This window comes from Bos taurus, chromosome 4 (genome assembly GCF_002263795.3).
Source record: "Bos taurus isolate L1 Dominette 01449 registration number 42190680 breed Hereford chromosome 4, ARS-UCD2.0, whole genome shotgun sequence".
Taxonomy (NCBI): domain Eukaryota; kingdom Metazoa; phylum Chordata; class Mammalia; order Artiodactyla; family Bovidae; genus Bos; species Bos taurus.
In genome coordinates this window covers 43,992,706-44,013,299 of record NC_037331.1, presented here as the reverse complement: position 1 = coordinate 44,013,299, position 20,594 = coordinate 43,992,706, and the positions used below count along the sequence as shown (strand labels likewise).

Genomic DNA, 20,594 nt, shown 5'->3' with positions numbered 1-20,594 from the left:
TACAGCATGCATGTCACAAATTCCGTATATAAGCCTTCTTGTATATCATATATGTGCAGTGGGGTGTGCATGTATGTGCACGTATGCATGCATCTACGCACCACAAGGGGCACCTCCCCACACGCAGAGACCTACACTCATTGCTGTCCGCAACTGCTGCTGCTGCTGCTGCTACTGCTTGGTTGCTCAGTCATGTCCGACTCTCTGTGGCCCCACGGACTATAGTCCACCAGGCTCCTCTGCTCATGGGGATTCTCCAGGCAAGAATACTGGAGTGGGCTGCCATTTCCTTCTCCAGGGGGTCTTCCTGACCCTCTATCTGCTGCTGGACCCAACCTAAGTGGAAACTTCCAGTCACATTCACTGATAACCATTCCATTGTAAGCACTTTGAAAGCTATTAGAAATACAAGATTTAGGTTACATCTCACTTGGAAAACTATCAGAAAATATTTGTAGGAAAAAAAAAACAAGTTTTAAGATCACTAATGTCTCAAAAATAAAAAGAAGTAAAACTAAGTCTCCTCTTAACTAAAGGTTTATAATCATAGCAAACTAGTGCTCTAATGATTTAAAATGTCCATACATGATTCCTCAAACTTGGGCATTACACTGTCAACAAAGAATGTTTTTTAGTCTGTAGCCTAGGTCATATTTCTTTTGCTATATACACATGTGTACACACACACATATACACCATATCCTGCATGAATGACAACCCTCCCCCCTCAGAAGGTGGCATCTCCCAGATGATGCACTGTGTAAGATCTCAGTATGGTATTCCTCCTCTCTTCACTGTGAAATGACTGCTTAAGTCAAAAGCAACGACTTGTAGAAATCCACAGTAAAATAATGGCTTCTAAGACATCCAGTAAGCCAACAGCAGTGTGGCTGACAGAAGCAAGAAAAAGCACATCCGAATCTCCAATAATCCAGAGAAAGTATCTGTTCCACTAGGAATAAATCTCTGCCCTCTTCATAAGGAAGCTACCCTGGGACTTCTCAAATGACACATTTACAGGGTGATCGGATGGGATGCAACTGTGTTGTTTCCTCCTTATCTCCAGCTTCTTCTCTTAAAGTCTTCGCTTCACGTACATCTGTTTATTATGTTATTTCATCTAGTCCCAAGGATTTGTTACCAGCTATATTTTAGCAACCTACATATCTTCCCTGAACATCACACTAACATCTAAATGCCATCCACGTGAATGTGTTATAGATCTGAACTTAAGATATTCAAAACTGCTGATCCCCATCCCCTCCCCCACCACCCCCCCAAACACTTTCCAGACAGGCTCCCCCTGCAATCTTCCCCATCTCAGTTAACAGCAGCTCTCTACTTCAAGTTGCTCAGACTAAAATACTGTAGTTTTCTATGATACCTCTAAATCTTTCCACTGTCCATACCTTTACCCCATCACTCTCCAAGTTTATCGCAAACACCATCAAGCTGGTGTTCATGCTCCACTCTTCTCTCCCAACTGTACTCTTCCCTCAGCTACAAGAAAGGAAGTGAAAGTCACTCAGTTGTGTCCGACTCTTTGCAACCCCAAGGACTATACAGTCTGTGGAATTCTCCAGGCCAGGATACTGGAGTGGTAGCTGTTCCCTTCTCTAGGGGATCTTCCCAATGGAGGGATCGAACCCAGGTCTCCCACATTGGAAGCAGATTCTTCACCAGCTGAGCCACCTGGGAAGGCCAGGGATACTGGAGTGGGTATCCTATCCCTTCTCCAGCGGATCTTCCTGACCTAGGAATTGAACCGGGGTCTCCAGCTTTGCAGGTGGATTCTTTACCAGCTGAGCCACCAGGGAAGCCCAGCTACAAGAGTGATCCTTTTAAAACTGGATGAGATCATCTGCCTCCTGGAATCAAAACCTTTATGGCTCTTATCTACTCAAAAGGCAAAATCCTTATCATGACTCACATGAGTTGGAAGCCCCCACCCCCATTTCTTATTTAAACCCAATTCCCCAAGCTCTCTCTGATTTCATCTCCTAAGCTCCCTCCTCCCCAGACTGCCTGCTTTTCCAGGCTCCTTGCTGACTCTAAAATACACCAAATGCTTTTGTACCTGATGCTCTTTTTGCTTGGAACATACTTCTCCCAGTTGTCTGTCTGGCTTGTTCTCCCTTATCTTTTATGTCTCTGATAAAATGTCACTTCCTCAAGGAGGTCTCCTCAGACCTCCCTATATAAAATAACACGGTCCTCTGAAACTCCTTATCTCTCTTGGTCTGCTTAATTTTTCATGGCACTTATCATATATTGTTTATTCATTAAATATAAACTCCCCAAGTATACTGTTAGTCACTCAGCTGTGTCCGATTCTTTGTGACCCCATAGGCTGGAGCCCACTGGGCTCCTCTGTCCATGGAATTCTCCAGGCAAGAATACTGGAGTGGGGTTGCCATTCCCTTTTCCAGGGGATCTTCCCAAATCAGGGATCAAACCCAGGTCTCTTGCATTGCAGGCAGATTCTGGTAAATATACCTCTGTCAATGAATTCAGTCACATATGAAATTCTGGTACTTTTTTCTTTCTTGGTCAAACAACCTCAAAATCTATCTTTATGTGTGTTCCCCAAATTTCTGCTGATATAAATTAGCCAAGTTGTATAAAAGCTTCTCTGGCAATTTGACTTTATAATTCTCAGGAGGGCATGTCTTACCTTGGTTATAGATCTAGAGATGCTGAGGAGTGAGATGGAAGAGCCTAAAGGAGGATTAACATCACTCCTTCAGAATTTGTGTTTTTGTTTTTTTTCAGCTATATACCCAGGAGTAGAATTGCTAGGTCATATGGTAGGTCTATTTTTACTCTGTTCTGTTTTCCACAGTGGCTGCATCAATTTATATTCCCACCAATAGTATATAAGATTTCCCTTTTCTCCACATCCTTGCCAACATTTGTTATTTGTGTGTGTTTTTTTCAATGGTTGTCATTCTGACAGGTATGAGGTGATATCTCATTGTGGTTTTGATTTGTATTTTCCTGATGATTAGCAAAATTGAGCATCTTTCCATGTGCCTGTTGGCCATCTGTATTTACTCTTTGGAAAAGTGTCTATTCATTTTCTGCCCATTTTTCAATTGGGCTGTTTGTGGGTTTTGTTTTTTTTTTTAATATTGAGTTGTATGAACTGTTTATATATGTTGGATATTAAGCCCTATTTAGTCATATCATTTGCAAATATTTTCTTTCATTCAGTAGGTTGTCTTTTCGTTTTGCTGATGGTTTCCTTTGCTGTGTAAAAGTTAAGTTTAATTAGGTCCCATTTGTTTATTTTTGCTTTTATTTTCGTTACTTTAGGAGACACATTCAAAAAATATTGCTGCAACTTTTGTCAAAGAGTATCCTGCCTGTGTTTTCCTCTACAAGTTGTATAGTCTTACATTTAGGTCTTTAATACATTTTGAGTTTAATTTTGTATATGGTATTAGAGAATGTTCTAATTTCATTCTTTTACATGTAGCTGTCAAGATAAATGAACCCCAGTGTTCATAGCAACATTATTTACAATTGCCAAGATATGGAAGAAACCTAAGTATCCATCAATAGATGAATGGATAAAGAAATGTGTGGTATAGAAATACAATAGAATAGTGTTCGGCCATTAAAATGAAAACTTGCCATTTTCAGAAACATGGACTTGGAAGGTATTATGCTAAGTGAAAAAACTCAGACAGAGAAAGACAAATACTTCATGATATCACTTATATGTGGGATTTAGAAAATACAGCAAAAAGCAGACTCACAGACATAGAGAACACACCAGTCATTACCACTGGGGAAGGAAAAGGGGCAATATAGGGGTGGAAGACTGAAAGGTAAGAACTATTGGGAATAAGATAGGCTGAAGGATGTATTGTACAACACAGGGAATGGCCAATATTTTGTAATGACTATAAAGGGAAAGTAACATTTAACAATTATATAAGAATTTTTTGAAAGATTATTCCCTTAGGAAAGAAAGCAACAGTGCCTTTAGCAAGAAAGACCTTATTAAATGTGGGGGCGGAACTGCTTCAAGGAGCAATGGCTGCTCAGTCACATTTAGGAATTCAGGCGACTCTGAGTTCCCCAAGCACACCCCATTTCCCTCCCTCACTTCTAGTCTTACTTTCCACTCGTCCCAATCAATAAACAAAAGAAACCTGGCAAAGCTACCATTCGATAAACATTACCATTTGGCAATGTGCAGAATGAAATTCAAGTCTGGATTTAGCCAACTCTGCTTGTTACCTCTGGGGAGAGGGAGGGGATTGGAACTGAAGGTGGTTTGCAAAGGGGTCTTTAGTCTAAGTGATGATTGTTTAAGAAATTAAAGCATTCGTGCATTTTTTATGATTAAAATTAATTTCAAAATTGCAATACAAGTATGTAAAATGCTTTTTTCTTTAGGAACTCAGCCAGGTAGAACAATCACTGGCCTGGTAAAACTATCGTTCTCTGCATGATACCCAGAAGCATGTGCCCAGAACCCCTTCTAAAAGTTTGCCATCGTTTTAAGTACCCAACCCTATAGTATATCTAATCCTGTCTTGCCATACCCTCCCCTGAAGTCAATCACTGCTAACTTGTATTCACAATCTCCTAAATTCTCAGATTTGATGATACCTACTCCTTCCCCATTTATAACTCTGGCTTCTTTTGACTATAGCTCTGCATGTGTGGTAACATATTCATGAACCACTTTGAGTAATAACACTCCTGTCTCAAATTTCCTTTACATCCTAGTCAAACAGATTGATTTCAGAGTAGAACGTAGACAATTATTGAATAATGTAATGGATAATAAGGAATATACAGGATGGTATAAAACCAATGGGAAGAGGCACCAACCCCACCTTGATGTCATCAGAGAAGACTGCCCAGAAAAGATAATTACTTAGAAAGATGATAATGATGATAATACATATGTATATTCTAGGTGCTTTATATATACTATCTCATTTAATCCTCTCAATAACTCTGTCAGATTCTACTGTAACTCATTTTGAAGGAACCAAAAAAAATGAGATTCGGTGATTTTGCTTGTGCTCACAGAGCTTGCAAATAATGGAGTTGAAATTCAAACTTAATTCTGGCTTATGAGTCCCTGCTCTTAATCATGGATATTAAAACAAAACTCAGCAGGAGTTAAGGATGGCATTCTACCTAGACCAAGAGAACAACAACAGAAAGTAATGAAAATATGAGAGAACATGGTTTATTCTAGAACAAGGCTTTTAGTATGGTAGGAGTGTGAATAGTGGCAGAAAGGATAGGCAGAAATCAGTTAATGAAGGAGCTTATTTGCTGAATTTTATTGTTTAAAAAAAGAAGGAGTTGTTAAAAGGTTTTAAGCGGGAAAATAACATGATCAGAGTTATATATATATATATATATATATACATTTTTTTTTTTTTTTTTTCTGCACCAGTCAGCATGCTGGATCTTAGTTCCCCAATCAGAGGTCAAACCTGTGCCCCCTGCATTGGGAACATGCATCTTAACCACTGGACCACCAGGGATTGTACTTTTTGAATCATTCCTCTGGCAGTGATGTGGAGGACAGGTTGTAATAGATTCAAACTGAGGGCACAAGTCACACTCAGGAAGGGCTTGCATTATCCTAAGAGGATGTTGAGAGCTAAACCAGAGCAGCAACATGAATGATGGAAAAAAGAGGAGATGGGGTTAAATGCCACAAAAATGAAAACCAAAACTTCCATATTTCAAATGTGTCAATAGTACTCGGGAGGAAAATAAGATAATGGTATTCCTGTATTTGCCCCTGTCTTCCCGTTAATGAAATAGTTCTCATTAAAGTCGTCAGTGAGTCAAAGGTATTGTCTAATTAGGTAAACATTATGCAACTTTTCAACTAAGAGTAAATATATAGAAATTATTTTACAAACAATAGTACTTAATGTTTCCAAATTGAAGAAATAAATAGATGTGATGATTAAATCTTTTATTTTATAACATTTTTAAAAGACATAAAACATAAACCTATTTTTATGTTTTATATAAACATAAAAACATTTCCTTTTATACATAAAGGAAAATAAGAATTCTAAACAAAGACTTATCATGACACTACCACTCCTCACTTTTTACCTTTAAACCTTCTACCCTTTCCTTGGGTAGACATTCAAAAATAAGGAACAGCAAATTTGTTACTCAGATTTCTTTTGTCTTGTATATTTAGGCTCTTTATTTATCGGATAAATGTGTCAGCACTTCATTTGGAGCATTACTACTTATCAGAAAAATTTGATTTTTTTTCTCAGTGATTAGTGAACCAGTTCCATTTGGAATTTCTAAAGCCTAATCTTAGTCAATATTTTCAAAGTATGATAAAGCTCAGAAATAATTTGTTACCTCAGATAACAAATAAGTCATTAAAATGGAACCAAGACAAGACTCTAAAATACTTGTTAGTAGTCAATCCACATTTGTGAACATTAGCTCATGATATTAGTGAATAGTTTTGCCAGGAAAAAAAACTCTCTCAAATAGAATCTATTCCCATCAATATGCTAAAGATTATAAAAATCTAAAATATATTTTATAAGTGACATGAACTGACTTCAAAAAGGAATTTCTATGTTATAGAATTTGTTATTAGAAAGGTGCCATAAATGTATAATAGAAAATAAAATTTTGATTCTTTGATGAAGATGGAAAGATAGACAGGCTTTTGAGTATTTACGTAGATTAATGAATTATTTGCCAAATTCTCCTGAAATGATACCTGCATCCTATTAAAATCAGTGGATAGTTGCTATGTGAGCTATTTTTTTAGAACTGTATTTTTTAAGGAATCTATTTTTCATCTCAGAAATTTGCCTAAATTTATACACATGTTAGTAGTTACATATAGTAAGTAAAAATACCTTTATCTGAAATATTATATTGTATAATATCAAAATCTTCTTAGCCTTTTTGTAAAAATCAGAAAAGAGAGAGAAGTAAAGAATAAATTAGTTTACAACATTTACACTTAGTATCCAATTGAGAGATATGAAGCCATTGAAATCTACAATGATATCTTACATTTTGGTAGTCACTTAATTCTATTTGCATTTCCCTTGTTTTGGCATTTTAATAATTATTAATAATAACATAATTTTTCATTATGCTTACCTGAACTTTGTACATTATATATTTTTAAAAGAATGTCTTGCTTTTTGATTCAAATTATCTATAAAAAGGCAATACTTGAAAAATTAATTTCTTACCTAACGATACTATTCTCAATTATTTTCAAATAATGGGTAAAGCTGCATTTTTGTGAATTTATTTTGAAAACTTGGCTACTTTAGTAGAAAAAGATACTAGAAATTAAAGATTGACTGTATGTCTATGACTCACATACAGTATTGTGTATTCTTCCAAATGTTATTCTAGAGCATTTTTAAAACATGCTATAGAATACTGCTGTTCTCTCTGAAATGATTCCTTTTTATAATAGAGGAATTTAACAAATTATTTTTATTATCCTTTAAATATGATTCTTGCATTTTAGAATGAATGAATTATAAGCGTTCTAGCTACTTTTGTTAAAAAAAAAAAAAACACACCTGTGTTTGAATCTTCTGATAGCAAAGTAAGCAATACACCAGTTAGGGTTGAAATACATATTTGAACTACTCTTCTATATATTTCAAATTCAAGCTTTTTATAAATATGAAGATTTACCTATTTGTCATATAAACTTAGCTTTGTATAAAGTGAATCACCTAATAATATCAATGCTTTGGATCTAAACTTGGCTTTCAGAATGTTATAGCCTCTAAATAAGCACTTCATTCCTCGGCCACACCTACTTCTCCAAAGGAAAGTTTACCAGTAGTCTCGCACAGCAGTGAGCAGTCTTAAATTAAAAACTATTATGCGTTACAGCAAAGGAAGATATTGTTTATACTAAAGCAGTTTTTACCATCAAACATCTAAAGAGTTATAAACTATAAAAGAACTACCTTTAAATCATGGTCTTTAAGGTTAAATTAATTTTCTGAATGCTTTTTGGAGGGACATTATACTATCACATTTTAAAATATTTTCAATGATAAAATTTTACATTTCACGAATAGTACCTGAGCAAGTTTAATTATATTTCTTCTTTCTTGGAAACTAAAATGCCATAAATGCTATAAACTGAGTAAATTTATCTCATAATGAGGAACAGGGTATTTAGATACAAATAAATACCCAGTAACTATAGCCTGAAAAAAATGTGTTTAAATCACTGTCAAAACAGAGGTCACTTGTGTAAAATCTAGCCTGCTGAAAAAAAAACAATTATTTTTTAATTAGAGTGAGTAATATAAGTAATATAAAACTTTTTAAATAAGAGAAATTAAAAGCATTATAAGTCTAATGTGTGATTCTTAATATTTCCAATTGCTTGCAAGTGTTTATTTCAATAACAGCAGAATAGCGACAAAGGACTTCTTTAAAAGGCATATTTTTCAGCTTTATTTCAAATGCTATGTGGCATAAGAACCCATTGCTCAGAGATAAATTTTAAGCCGTGGAAAAGGAGTTTGAAACATATTCCAAAGTGCTGAAGGAATTAATTGCCCTATTGGGTAATGAATACCCAGAATTGTTAGCATTAGTGATTTACGGCTTAAAGTGCTTGGGTCTGATCATCATTTTGACTTCTTTGAAGGAGGACTTGTAACCACCAGGTTGTGCCTCACTTATGCCAGGCCAGGTACCCCAGAAAATCCCATTTCGGACACCTCTGTATTTTTGGTGATAATATTTGCCATTTAAGTTTGCAGAAAGACAGGCATCAAACCACCAGCCTGAACTGTAGTAGAGCCCACAGTTCCCAGAGGGGTATCGATCATTGTCTCTATCCGGGGTGGTGAAAAACTTCAGGTCATGGTTGTAATGTTTACTGAAACGTAAGGCATCTCCAGCTGTGCCATTATAGTTACCAATGTGTAGACGGTATTTGAGAAACTCGTTGGCCACATAAAAGTGATCATACAAGGCATAGAGTTTGATACCATTAAAGTCTTCAAGGTCTATTCTTAGAATCATGTCCTTACTCTTAGTCAGAAGGTGGATTTTATCATTCCCCAGCCAAAATTCTCTTCTGAGGTTTCCAAAGCCTACTTTGTAGTCTTGCCATGTTCTGGTGAAGTTGGTGCTTCCATCAACACGTGCTTGCAGCACCGTCCAGCCTCCTGCCATGGTCTCCATGTCACAGAAAACTTCGAAGCTACTGTTTCTGGGCTCCGGTGTAACTCTATAGAGCTCACTGCTTCTTTTGCCTATTGTGTAGTATTCAGAGCAATCTTTATATATAAGATGTTGTTGAACTGAAGGAGTGAAAACAGAAAGGCATTGGATTTTGTTAATAAAAACTAAGCATCTAAAGAATTCTTGATATGCACAAAAGCAGTTTGATAATTTGATCAATGGTGACAATGAAACCTTTCTCGGCTAAATTACTTGAACCTATTTAGCAAATGCTTATTAAAGGCTCAGAACAAGACCTTGATGTTATAAAGCAGGCAAAGTTCTCTAACATCCTCTTGGTTTAATAATATTGACAATATCAACAACTAATAACAACAAGAAATAAAAGTGATAGTTTTAGTAATTTAATGATATTTAGTGAGGGCTCTGCTTGTGTCTTAGAGATTCTGCCAAAGACTTGGTGACATTTTTACAGTTGATCTGCACGTGAACTTTATGACATAGGTAGTATTACTAATCTGCTGGTGAAAAAGGATATTTAGGCTCAAAAAGGATCAGTGGCTTGCTCAACTTCATAGGATCTTTAAATGGCAGAGCCAAGAGAGAGCAAAGCTTGTCCCTGTAACCACTTCATTCCTTAGTCCTGAAACTCAGATGATTCCAACTCTCCTAGAATTGCATTCCATGCATGCAGAGGACGCACAGGCTTCTATTTCCTTTCACCTAAAGAGGCTGATATGGAGAAGGCAATGGCACCCCACTCCAGTACTCTTGCCTGGAAAATCCCATGGACGGAGGAGCCTGGTAGGCTATAGTCCATGAGGTCGCTAAGAGTTGGACACGACTGAGCGACTTCGCTTTGACTTTTCACTTTCATGTATTGGAGAAGGAAATGGCAACCCACCCCAGTGTTCTTGCCTGGAGAATCCCAGGGACGGCAGAGCCTGGTGGGCTTCCATCTATGGGGTCGCACAGAGTCAGATATGACTGAAGCGACTTAGCAGCAGCAGCAGCAAAGAGGCTGATATACTCCACTTTCAGGTCATTTTATAAGATTATTCCAAATGATTTATTAAAATTCTAAAATACAGCATTGATCAACATTTCCATTTATCTTACTTGCTTGACAAAGAAGCTCAGGTTAAAAAAGAACTTCACTAATATATGAATATTCTTATTCTGATTTATTATCCAGGAAAATATTCAGCATTTCACATGTTTGGTTTTTAGAAGGAAACCATAGGTGATTACATTCAGTATAAGTATAATCATCAAATAATGTGGCTTTGTAGGAACCACTAGAGATATTTACTCCAAAATAATTTTTACAAAAATCCTTGCCAGATCAGGCAAGTTTAATACATTAATACAAGCCACTATGAGCCACAAATAATATATTCATGTGTATTTAGAACTCAGAATATTCAGACAGTTCCCCAAAACTTTAGTATAAAAATAGCAGAATCTTATTCTTGTCGTTGCACATTGCCATGCAGTACCAATCTAATGCACACCCAGGTATGCCACCTACGACATGAACGTTGCCTTGCAACGTGCAGGGTCCATTTAGATACAGGCTGCTGGGAGTATTAGCAACAGTGGTCTTTGAAACTCCCAAACACCTTCACTGGTTGATTCCCTGGGAATGGAGCATGCATGAGGTGCTTCTTTCAAAGGAACGTGATCTCTGCTGCAGGCACCACACCCCTTCAAGTCACACTCATGCAGAGACGGCTTTCAGAAGACCATCAGCAAGGGTCCCAGGAACTCACGTGGAATACCAGGGTTTGGGGGAACCAGTGCCACAGCCAGCAGTTCTTGGACAGAGTGGGTAGTTAGGTTTGTGGTCTTTAACATATATTTATTAAAGTTAATTCAAATAATCTGGATGGGGAGGATGGATTCTACTGCTATATGCTTGAATTCTAGTAATAGAAAGGAAGAAATAAGAATGTATTCCTTTCCTCAGTAGCATGCCAAAACTCTGCATAAAATAGTTTTTGTGCCACTAGGTCTCAAAGTAAAAAGTTTTGCACACACATGAAACCATATAAGTATTTTTATCCGATCCATAAAATCTCCTATTTCCACTAGATGTTTGGGATTATTAACTGCAGATTACTTGCTAAAATCTTTCAAAGGTCTCTTGTTGCTGTATAAGGAGCAATCACCCAACCACAAAAAAATTGATTTGCGAACAGAGTACAACCACAAACACTGCCTTAACTCTACTGTTTTCATATACTTCAGTGAACAGATAAGTAAGTTAAAGTCACTGAAACATTAAGACATTCTCTCCACTTCTGTTTGTGTGTAGCTCTGGTGTCAGCAAATAAGATCTTTAAAAGTACTTTAAAATGGATTCAGAACTCATTATGACTTTTTTGTAATTAGGTCCTATCTCTTTTCTGTGGTCACATTTAGAAAGATAATAGTTTCCCTTGTACTACCTTGATGAATAAAAGGCTTAACTTTTAATTTGTCCTTTATTTAACATAATTTCTCAGGTTAACGTTTATAGATCCTACTGAGTTATATAACATTCATCAACAAATGATAAGAAAACATTATTATACATACCTGGGAGTGATTGTATTTGTTCTTGCCTGGGACACTTAGATGAACATTTGCCATCCAAACTATTGACAACAAATGTGAGGTTTGCCACTTTGCTATCAACATACTGTTCTATGTTGTTCATATTTACAAGATTCAGCTTCTCCAGGCGACCCTGAAGCACATCGATCTCCTCCTTGGCATTCTTAAGGTCAGAGGACAGTTTGTTAACCTCGCCCTCTAATTCTCTCACTCTGTTGTCCCCAGTTTCTCCTGGGGCTCCTGTGCCTGGTAACAGCAATCCATTTCTTCCTGGGTCTCGACTGTCATCAGCCTGCAGTTTGCAGTCTTGGCAAGTCTTCTTCAGGCTATTTACAATTTCCTTGAGATTCTGAACTTCTTTGAACACCTCCTCGATCCTGCTGAACTGCTTGGGAAGCTGAATAGTCAGCGGGGGCAGGTTCACCTGGTAGGGACATTCGCCTTCCTCCTCACATCTCCCTCTGCTCTCTAGTCTCACCCGGCAGGCATTCTGGGCTGCTTCGTCTTTAATTTCTTCTGTTTCATTGTTTGCCACAACCAAAAAACCATATGTAGCAAGGACAGTTGAGCTCAGCCAGCACCAGTTCGCCAGCTTCATCTTTGCGGTGGCGCTCACTCACCCCAGCAGGGAAGGGTGCCGGGCTGGAGCTGTTTTAAGAGTGGCCGCTGCCAGCTGCCGGCCTGAGTCAGGCTTTCTGTGTTCTCAGGAAAGGGCGGGAGCTCTTTGCATCATAAGTCTCAGAAACGCGGAGGAAGAGACTGTCTTCATCAAACTCAGTTTGCCAAAAACTTTATTTTCAATCAAAATCATCCTCTTTGGAATTCCTGCAGCTAGTCAGATGCACATATTCAACAAGTTTCACTTTCATTGCTTATTTTATGAAGCACAAGAAAATAATTGTACTTGGAGTAAATCATTTCATGACAATTAACTCCCCAGTGGGGAAAATAGTTTTTAAAGATAAAACTGAATGTGCTAGCTATCCAGATTGTGTGAAGGACAGAAATGTTACTAATATGGATATGGTTCTTTTTCCTTTTTGGAATAAGCCATAGAGAATCCTGTAGTTTCTTCACATTGGGCTTTCAGGTGAAATCTCAAGCCCTTAAACACAATTTTAAATATAATAAAGCTAAACTTTCTGACTCTTGCGGTGGACTTTTGTTTAATCTATTTGAAAAGGGAAGAAAACCAGTCAAGAAAAAAAGTTCTGCTTTCTCTTTCTTTGACCATCACACTGTGTAGGAGAAATGTCTAAATGATGAAAACACTTTATAAGGTATATCATTGTCTTTCATCAAAACCAGCAGCCTCCTCCTTTGGCCTTCAGCAGTTTTGTGACTGTGCTGTCCTTCCACAACCACCCAAGTGAATCTGAACTAGTCCCGCCTGTGCTCCGCTCCTTCTTTGTCTCAAGCATCTCTGCCTGCCCTTCCTCCTGGCAGCCCTGCCAGTCCCAGCTCTGTGCTTTCTGCCTCCACAGTGGGCCCTCCACTTGGTCTCCATGCCACTTACACTACTTTGCCCCAAACATGTCTGCATTCCTGACTTTTCAAACTTTTTTTCCACAGTTTTCAAACTTTCCTCCTGGGAGGTTGAGGGCAAGAAGTGGGAACAGCTTTTATTGGAGAAACCACTTCCTTTTAATTTGTTTTACGTATTGGCATCTCATACAAGATTTCTAATTGGTGGTAGTGGTGGCTTAGTTGCTAAATTGTGTCTGACTCTTTTGCAACCCCATGTACCACCAGGCTCCTCTGTCCATGGGATTTCCCAAGCAAGAATGCTGGAGTGGGTTGCTATTCCCATGGACAGAGGAGCCTGGCAGGCTACAGTCCTTGGGGGTCACAAGGAGTCAGGTATGAATTAGCAACTAAAACAAGATTTATTTAAAAAGGATTTTATGGCTTTAAAAATCATTTCAAAGTTATGGCTAAAAATCTAAATTCTTACTATTATCATTTGCAGTACTCTGTAATCTGTCTCTTATTTATTTCTTTAAACTGATTTCCTATTCTTTTTCTATATATGCCTTCATCCCAGCCAAACTCTCCCATTCAACCTAACTACTCATGTTCTCTAAATGTGTCAGGTTCACTTTACACTCACAAACTGTATTTATTCCTGAATACTCAGGAGACCTAGCTTCTACCTCTGGATCTACTTTTTATTGGATCTATCATTAGCTTTGCTGAATCTTGGTTCCTGTAACTGTGAAGGAGGGGTTTGGCTATTCTTCCCTCATACAGGAATGATAGTTATAAACACCTTGAGTGCTGGAGTGCTGAAGGAAAAATGCAGTGTATAAAATGTAACATGCTTTCCAAACAAATTTGACAAACATGTTACACACACTTAGGTCTCATTTTTCTCCATCTTCTTGCAGCTTTTTAAAAAATTAAGCTTGTTTTCCTCTTTATTCCATTTAACATATTCAAATACATTTTAGATGCACTGTTAACTTTTTGACTAAAATATATATATATTTAATCTCCTAATTTCATTTCTCTCTCCTCACCCACTTTCAAGCTGTGACACTCCCTTACTGTGAGGGGAGAAATAAATGAATGATTAGGGAATTTTAAAAAATGATGATAATATAAATAATAGATTCAAATATCTTATAAAGTAGAAATACATAGGAACAATGTTTAAGGTACATTATTAAATGCCTTTGACTGAATTGACTATAAATCCACATGTTTAGGGACTTCCCTGGTGGTACAGTGGCTAAGACTCCACACTCCCAATGCAGGGAACCTAGGTTCAATCCCTAGTCAGGGAACTAAGATCCTGTGTGCTGCAGCTAACACCTGGTGCAGCTGGGCTTAATAAGTATATATTTTTTAATCCACACATTTAGTCAAGTCCAGTCAAGTATTTATTAAAGATGGGTATACTCAGATTGATTATATTCTTTGCAGCCAAAGATGGAGAAGCTCTATACAGTCAGCAAAAACAAGACCAGGAACTGACTGTGGCTCAGACCATGAACTTCTTATTGCCAAATTCAGACTTAAATGGAAGAAAGTAGGGAAAACCACTAGACCATTCAGGTATGACCTAAATCAAATCCCTTATGATTATACAGTGGAAGTGAGAAATAGATTTAAGGGCTTAGATCTGATAGATAGAGTGCCTGATGAACTATGGAATGAGGTTCGTGACATTGTACAGGAGACAGGGATCAAGACCATTCCCATAGAAAAGAAATGCAAAAAAGCAAAATGGCTGTCTGGGGAGGCCTTACAAATAGCTGTGAAAAGAAGAGAAGCGAAAAGAAAAGGAGAAAAGGAAAGATATAAACATCTGAACGCACAGTTCCAAAGAATAGCAAGAAGAGATAAGAAAGCCTTCTTCAGCGATCAATGCAAAGAAATAGAGGAAAACAACAGAATGGGAAAGACTAGGGATCTCTTCAAGAAAATCAGAGATACCAAAGGAACATTTCATGCAAAGATGAGCTTGATAAAGAACAGAAATGGTATGGACCTAACAGAAGCAGAAGATATTAAGAAGAGATGGCAAGAATACACAGAAAAACTGTACAAAAAAGATCTTAACGACCCAGATAATCACGATGGTGTGATCACTGACCTAGAGCCAGACATCCTGGAATGTGAAGTCAAGTGGGCCTTAGAAAGCATCACTACAAACAAAGCTAGTGGAGGTGATGGAATTCCAGTTGAGCTATTCCAAATCCTGAAAGATGATGCTGGGAAAGTGCTGCACTCAATATGCCAGCAAATTTGGAAAACTCAGCAGTGGCCACAGGACTGGAAAAGGTCAGTTTTCATTCCAATCCCAAATAAAGGCAATGCCAAAGAATGCTCAAACTACCGCACAATTGCACTCATCTCACACGCTAGTAAAGTAATGCTCAAAATTCTCCAAGCCAAGCTTCATCAATATGTAAACCGTGAACTTCCTGATGTTCAAGCTGGTTTTAGAAAAGGCAGAGGAACCAGAGATCAAATTGCCAACATCCGCTGGACCATAGAAAAAGCAAGAGAGTTCCAGAAAAACATCTATTTCTGCTTTATTGACTATGCCAAAGCCTTTGACTGTGTGGATCACAATAAACTGGGGAAAATTCTGAAAGAGATGGGAATACCAGACCACCTGATCTGCCTCTTGAGAAATGTGTATGCAAGTCAGGAAGCAACAGTTAGAACTGGACATGGAACAACAGACTGGTTCCAAATAGGAAAAGGAGTTCGTCAAGGCTGTTTATTTAACTTCTGTTTATTTATTTTTATTTTTATTTAACCTGTTTATTTAACTTCTATGCAGAGTACATCATGAGAAACGCTGGACTGGAAGAAACACAAGCTGGAATCAAGATTGCCGGGAGAAATATCAATAACCTCAGATCTGCAGATGACACCACCCTTACGGCAGAAAGTGAAGAGGAACGAAAAAGCCTCTTGATGAAAGTGAAAGTGGAGAGTGAAAAAGTTGGCTTAAAGCTCAACATTCAGAAAATGAAGATCATGGCATCCAGTACCATCACTTCATGGGAAATAGATGGGGAAACAGTGGAAACAGTGTCAGACTTTATTTTTGGGGGCTCCAAAATCACTGCAGATGGTGACTGCAGCCATGAAATTAAAAGATGCTTACTCCTTGGAAGGAAAGTTATGACCAACCTAGATAGCATATTCAAAAGCAGAGACATTACTTTGCCAACAAAAGTTCGTCTAGTCAAGGCTATGGTTTTTCCTGTGGTCATGTATGGATGTGAGAGTTGGACTGTGAAGAAGGCTGAGCGCCGAAGAATTGATGCTTTTGAACTGTGATGTTGGAGAAGACTCTTGAGAGTCCCTTGGACTGCAAGGAAATCCAACCAGTCCAGGGCTGAAGGAGATCAGCCCTGGGATTTCCTTGGAAGTAATGATGCTAAAGCTGAAACTCCAGTACTTTGGCCACCTCATGTGAAGAGTTGACTCATTGGAAAAGACTCTGATGCTGGGAGGGATTGGGGGCAGGAGGAGAAGGGGACGATAGAGGATGAGATGGCTGGATGGCATCACTGACTCGATGGACGTGAGTCTCAGTGAACTCCGGGAGTTGGTGATAGACAGGGAGGCCTGGCGTGCTGCGATTCATGGGGTTGCAAAGAGTCGGACACGACTGAGCAACTGATCTGATCTGATATTCAGACCTGTATATTCCGAGCATAAAGATATGTATACTAGAGCATAGATAAGATGGATCCACCCATCCTATATTAACTGAGCATCCCGTATATGCAAGACACTATTCAAGGCACTTAGGCTGCAGACATCAAACATAAATCCCCTTTTCCTTCTTAGGAAGGAGTATTGAGGACTTTGCATTTTGTTCATGTTGAACTTTCAAGTTAAATCTTAAGCACTTTTAAGCTTTTCTAAATCTAACAAAAGTACAGCTTTCTGGCTCTTGCATTGGGCTTTTGTTTCATCCCTGTGAACCAGGGATTTGCTTTCCAGGCACTGCTGTTGATTCTTGGGCCCTGCAAACCCCACTTAGCCAAAGACCAGTGTTATAGTTCTACCTAAAATTTCTGGATGTGCTATGGGAACTGGCTCCTGTCCCTTCAGGACCATAGAAAATACCCAAAATAAAGGCAGAAAATTGCTTTATTAATCATTTTTTGACATTAATAGGTGGGATTCTGAGTTCTTAATTTTAAAAGATTATTGTTCACTTAGCCCGGGCAGACACTGACTACCACATGAAAGAGGCTCAATCTGACTAGTAAATTTATAGCCCATGGGGGCGGAGAGTTTGGTACAGTTGTTCAAGAAGCTTTCACAAATACTGTCTCACTACATCCTCCCATCCACACAATTACTTTCTGCATGTGCAGATGAGCATAGAAAGAGTTCAAAGAAATAAATGATTTGCCTATAGTTTCACACTTTTTAGGGACAGTGTATTAAAAAGCAGAGACATTACTTTGCCAACAAAGGTCCGTATAATCAAAGCTATGGTTTTTTCCAGTAGTCATGTATGGATGTGAGAGTTGGACCATAAAGACGTCTGAGTGCCAAAGAATTGATGCTTTTGAACTGTGGTGTTGGAGAAGACTTTTGAGAGTCCCTTGGACAGCAAAGAGAAACCAGGAAATCAATCCTAAATGTTCATTGGAAGGACTGATGCTGAAGCTGAAGCTGAAGCTGCAATACTTTGGCCACCTGGTGCGAAGAGCCCACTCATTAGAAAAGAGCCTGATGCTGGGAGGGATTGAAGGCAGGAGGAGAAGGGGATGACAGAGGATGAGATGGTTAGATGGCATCACCAACTCAATGGACATGAGTTTGAGCAAGGTCCAGGGGATGGCGAAGGACAGGGAAGCCTGGTGTGCTTCAGTCCACGGGGTCGCAAAGAATCAGACACTACTGAACAACAACAACAAGCAACAGAGCTGGAATTTGAACCTGGTCTGACTCCAAAGTTGATGTCTTTTCTCCTGTGCCATCCTGTCATGTGGGGGGCAGGGAGATAATAGTGGAAAGGAACACTGGTACCATGTTGTGGAGAGCCTGGCACTTAAATCACTGCTTAGATAAGTGGGGACTCACTTAAAGTTTTGAGCAAAGGAATAATTTAATTAGTTAAGAAATTGAGAGAAGTTAAAACTGTAGGTGCATTGGAAAGGGAAAGATTAGGTAAGGAGAGCAGTTTCAGTTCAGTTCAGTTCAGTCGCTCAGTCGTGTCCGACTCTTCGCGACCCCATGAATCTCAGCACGCCAGGCCTCCCTGTCTATCACCAACTCCTGGAGTTCACTGAGACTCACGTCCATCGAGTCAGTGATGCCATCCAGCCATCTCATCCTCTGTCGTCCCCTTCTCCTCCTGCCCCCAATCCCTCCCAGCATCAGAGTCTTTTCCAATGAGTCAACTTTTCGCATGAGGTGGCCAAAGTACTGGAGTTTCAGCTTCAGCATCATTCCCTCCAAAGAAATCCCAGGGCTGATCTCTTTCAGAATGGACTGGTTGGATCTCCTTGTAGTCCAAGGGACTCTCAAGAGTCTTCTCCAACACCACAGTTCAAAAGCATCAATTCTTCGGCGCTCAGCCTTCTTCACAGTCCAACTCTCACATCCATACATGACCACAGGAAAAACCATAGCCTGGACTAGACGGATCTTTGTTGGCAAAGTAATGTCTCTGCTTTTGAATATGCTATCTAGGTTGGTCATAACTTTCCTTCCAAGGAGTAAGCGTCTTTCAATTTCATGGCTGCAGTCACCATCTGCAGTGATTTTGGAGCCCCCAAAAATAAAGTCTGACACTGTTTCCACTGTTTCCCCATCTATTTCCCATGAAGCGATGGGACCAGATGCCATGCAGTTTAGAGGCCATTTAAATAGTCCAAGTCATTGTTTCCCAAAGTGTGTTTTCTGGAATGTGAGTGACTAGATGTTGATAGATGTTGTGTCAAAATAGAGTTCCAGGACAGGTGGATCTGAATATTATCAGTCATTTGCTAGGGTGCATTATAGCTGGCCAAAAGCTAAATAATATATGCTGAATTTTTAAAATTATGATTGATAATGGGAAACTTTTTTTTGATTTAGCACAATTTTTAAGAATGAATCTTCTGCTAGAAACCAGTAGGAAATGCTATTGCATATGAAAGGTGGCATGGTGGCAGAAGAGGTGGTGAAGGGGTAGCAGCTATTGTTTTGTGTGTGTGTGTTTAGTCGCTAAGTTGTGTCCAGCTCTTTGTGACCTCATGGACTGTAGCTTGTATATGTGTGTGTGTGTGTAGTTGCTAAGTTGTGTCCAGCTCTTTGTGACCTCATGGACTGTAGCTTGCTTCTGTCCTCCTGTCCATGGGATTTCTCAGGCAAGAATACTGGAGTGGGTTGCTATTTCCTTCTCCAGGGGATCTTCCCAACTCAGGGACAGAACCTGTGTCTCTGAGTCTCCTACATTGGCAGGCAGATTCTTTACCACTGAGCCACCTGGGAAGCAGCTATTTTTAGCAAAGAGTAATAGAAGCTACAGAATCTGATAAGGGATGAAAAATGGAAGGAGAGGAAGAGTTGAGAAAGCACATGAAATACAACTTCAATTGAAGTTAAGTAATCTTATGACAATGAGAGTCGAGAGGCAGCAGTAAATTGGGGAGAGTGTAGCAGTAATATTTCTGTTTTGAATAGAGTGACAAGATGCAAAGTAGAAATACCTAATATACAGTTGAATATCTAAGTATTACAAACAACACAGAATGGAAATGGATGTCAATTTGAAACCACAGGAACCAAAAGGATTGTAAAATATCAGAATCAGAAGAGTACAGTGTCACAAAGACCAGGGGAGAGGGTTTCAAGGAGTCAGCCATCAAATGACCAAAAACTTGAAGAGCTGACTTCCTGTCCTCAACTTGCACAAAATTCCCACCCTCTGACCTTGATTCTCCCTCTTGCTAGGAAACCATTGTGGACTTTCTCATGCTAAGCCTGTCCTGACTCCTAGGATCATCTACTGATGATGGCAGTCAGAACCTTCTATCCCATATCCACTTTCAACATAAAACTGACACATTATGCCCACTTGTTTTTCAGATCTGAACAAATGAACACCAATATATGTTGGAATTTTAAAGTAGTAAGATATGTTTTTATAAGGCCTATGTGAAAAGTGCTTTCATCAGTCAATGCTCACAACATATTCAAACTTCTTTTCTTTTTTTTATGCAAAGTATATTCAAAAGGGATCTGCATTTACTGTATCTGGATCAGATTCCAAAAGCACATTTTCCTTTCCCTTAATAGAGTTTATTATTAAATAA

General features: G+C 38.7%; 2 protein-coding genes across 3 annotated transcripts in view; one reads left to right on the top strand and one right to left on the bottom strand.

Moving 5' to 3' along the window:
* CCDC146 (coiled-coil domain containing 146) overlaps window positions 1–20,594 on the top strand; it is a 141,502-nt gene that overhangs the window by 44,647 nt on the left and 76,261 nt on the right. The gene's annotated exons all lie outside the window — the stretch shown is intronic.
* Window positions 8,449–12,413, bottom strand: FGL2 (fibrinogen like 2). Its single transcript, NM_001046097.1, is given in 2 exon segments — window positions 8,449–9,329; window positions 11,791–12,413. Coding segments are annotated over 2 exon segments (1,326 nt in total). The 5' UTR covers window positions 12,407–12,413; the 3' UTR covers window positions 8,449–8,619.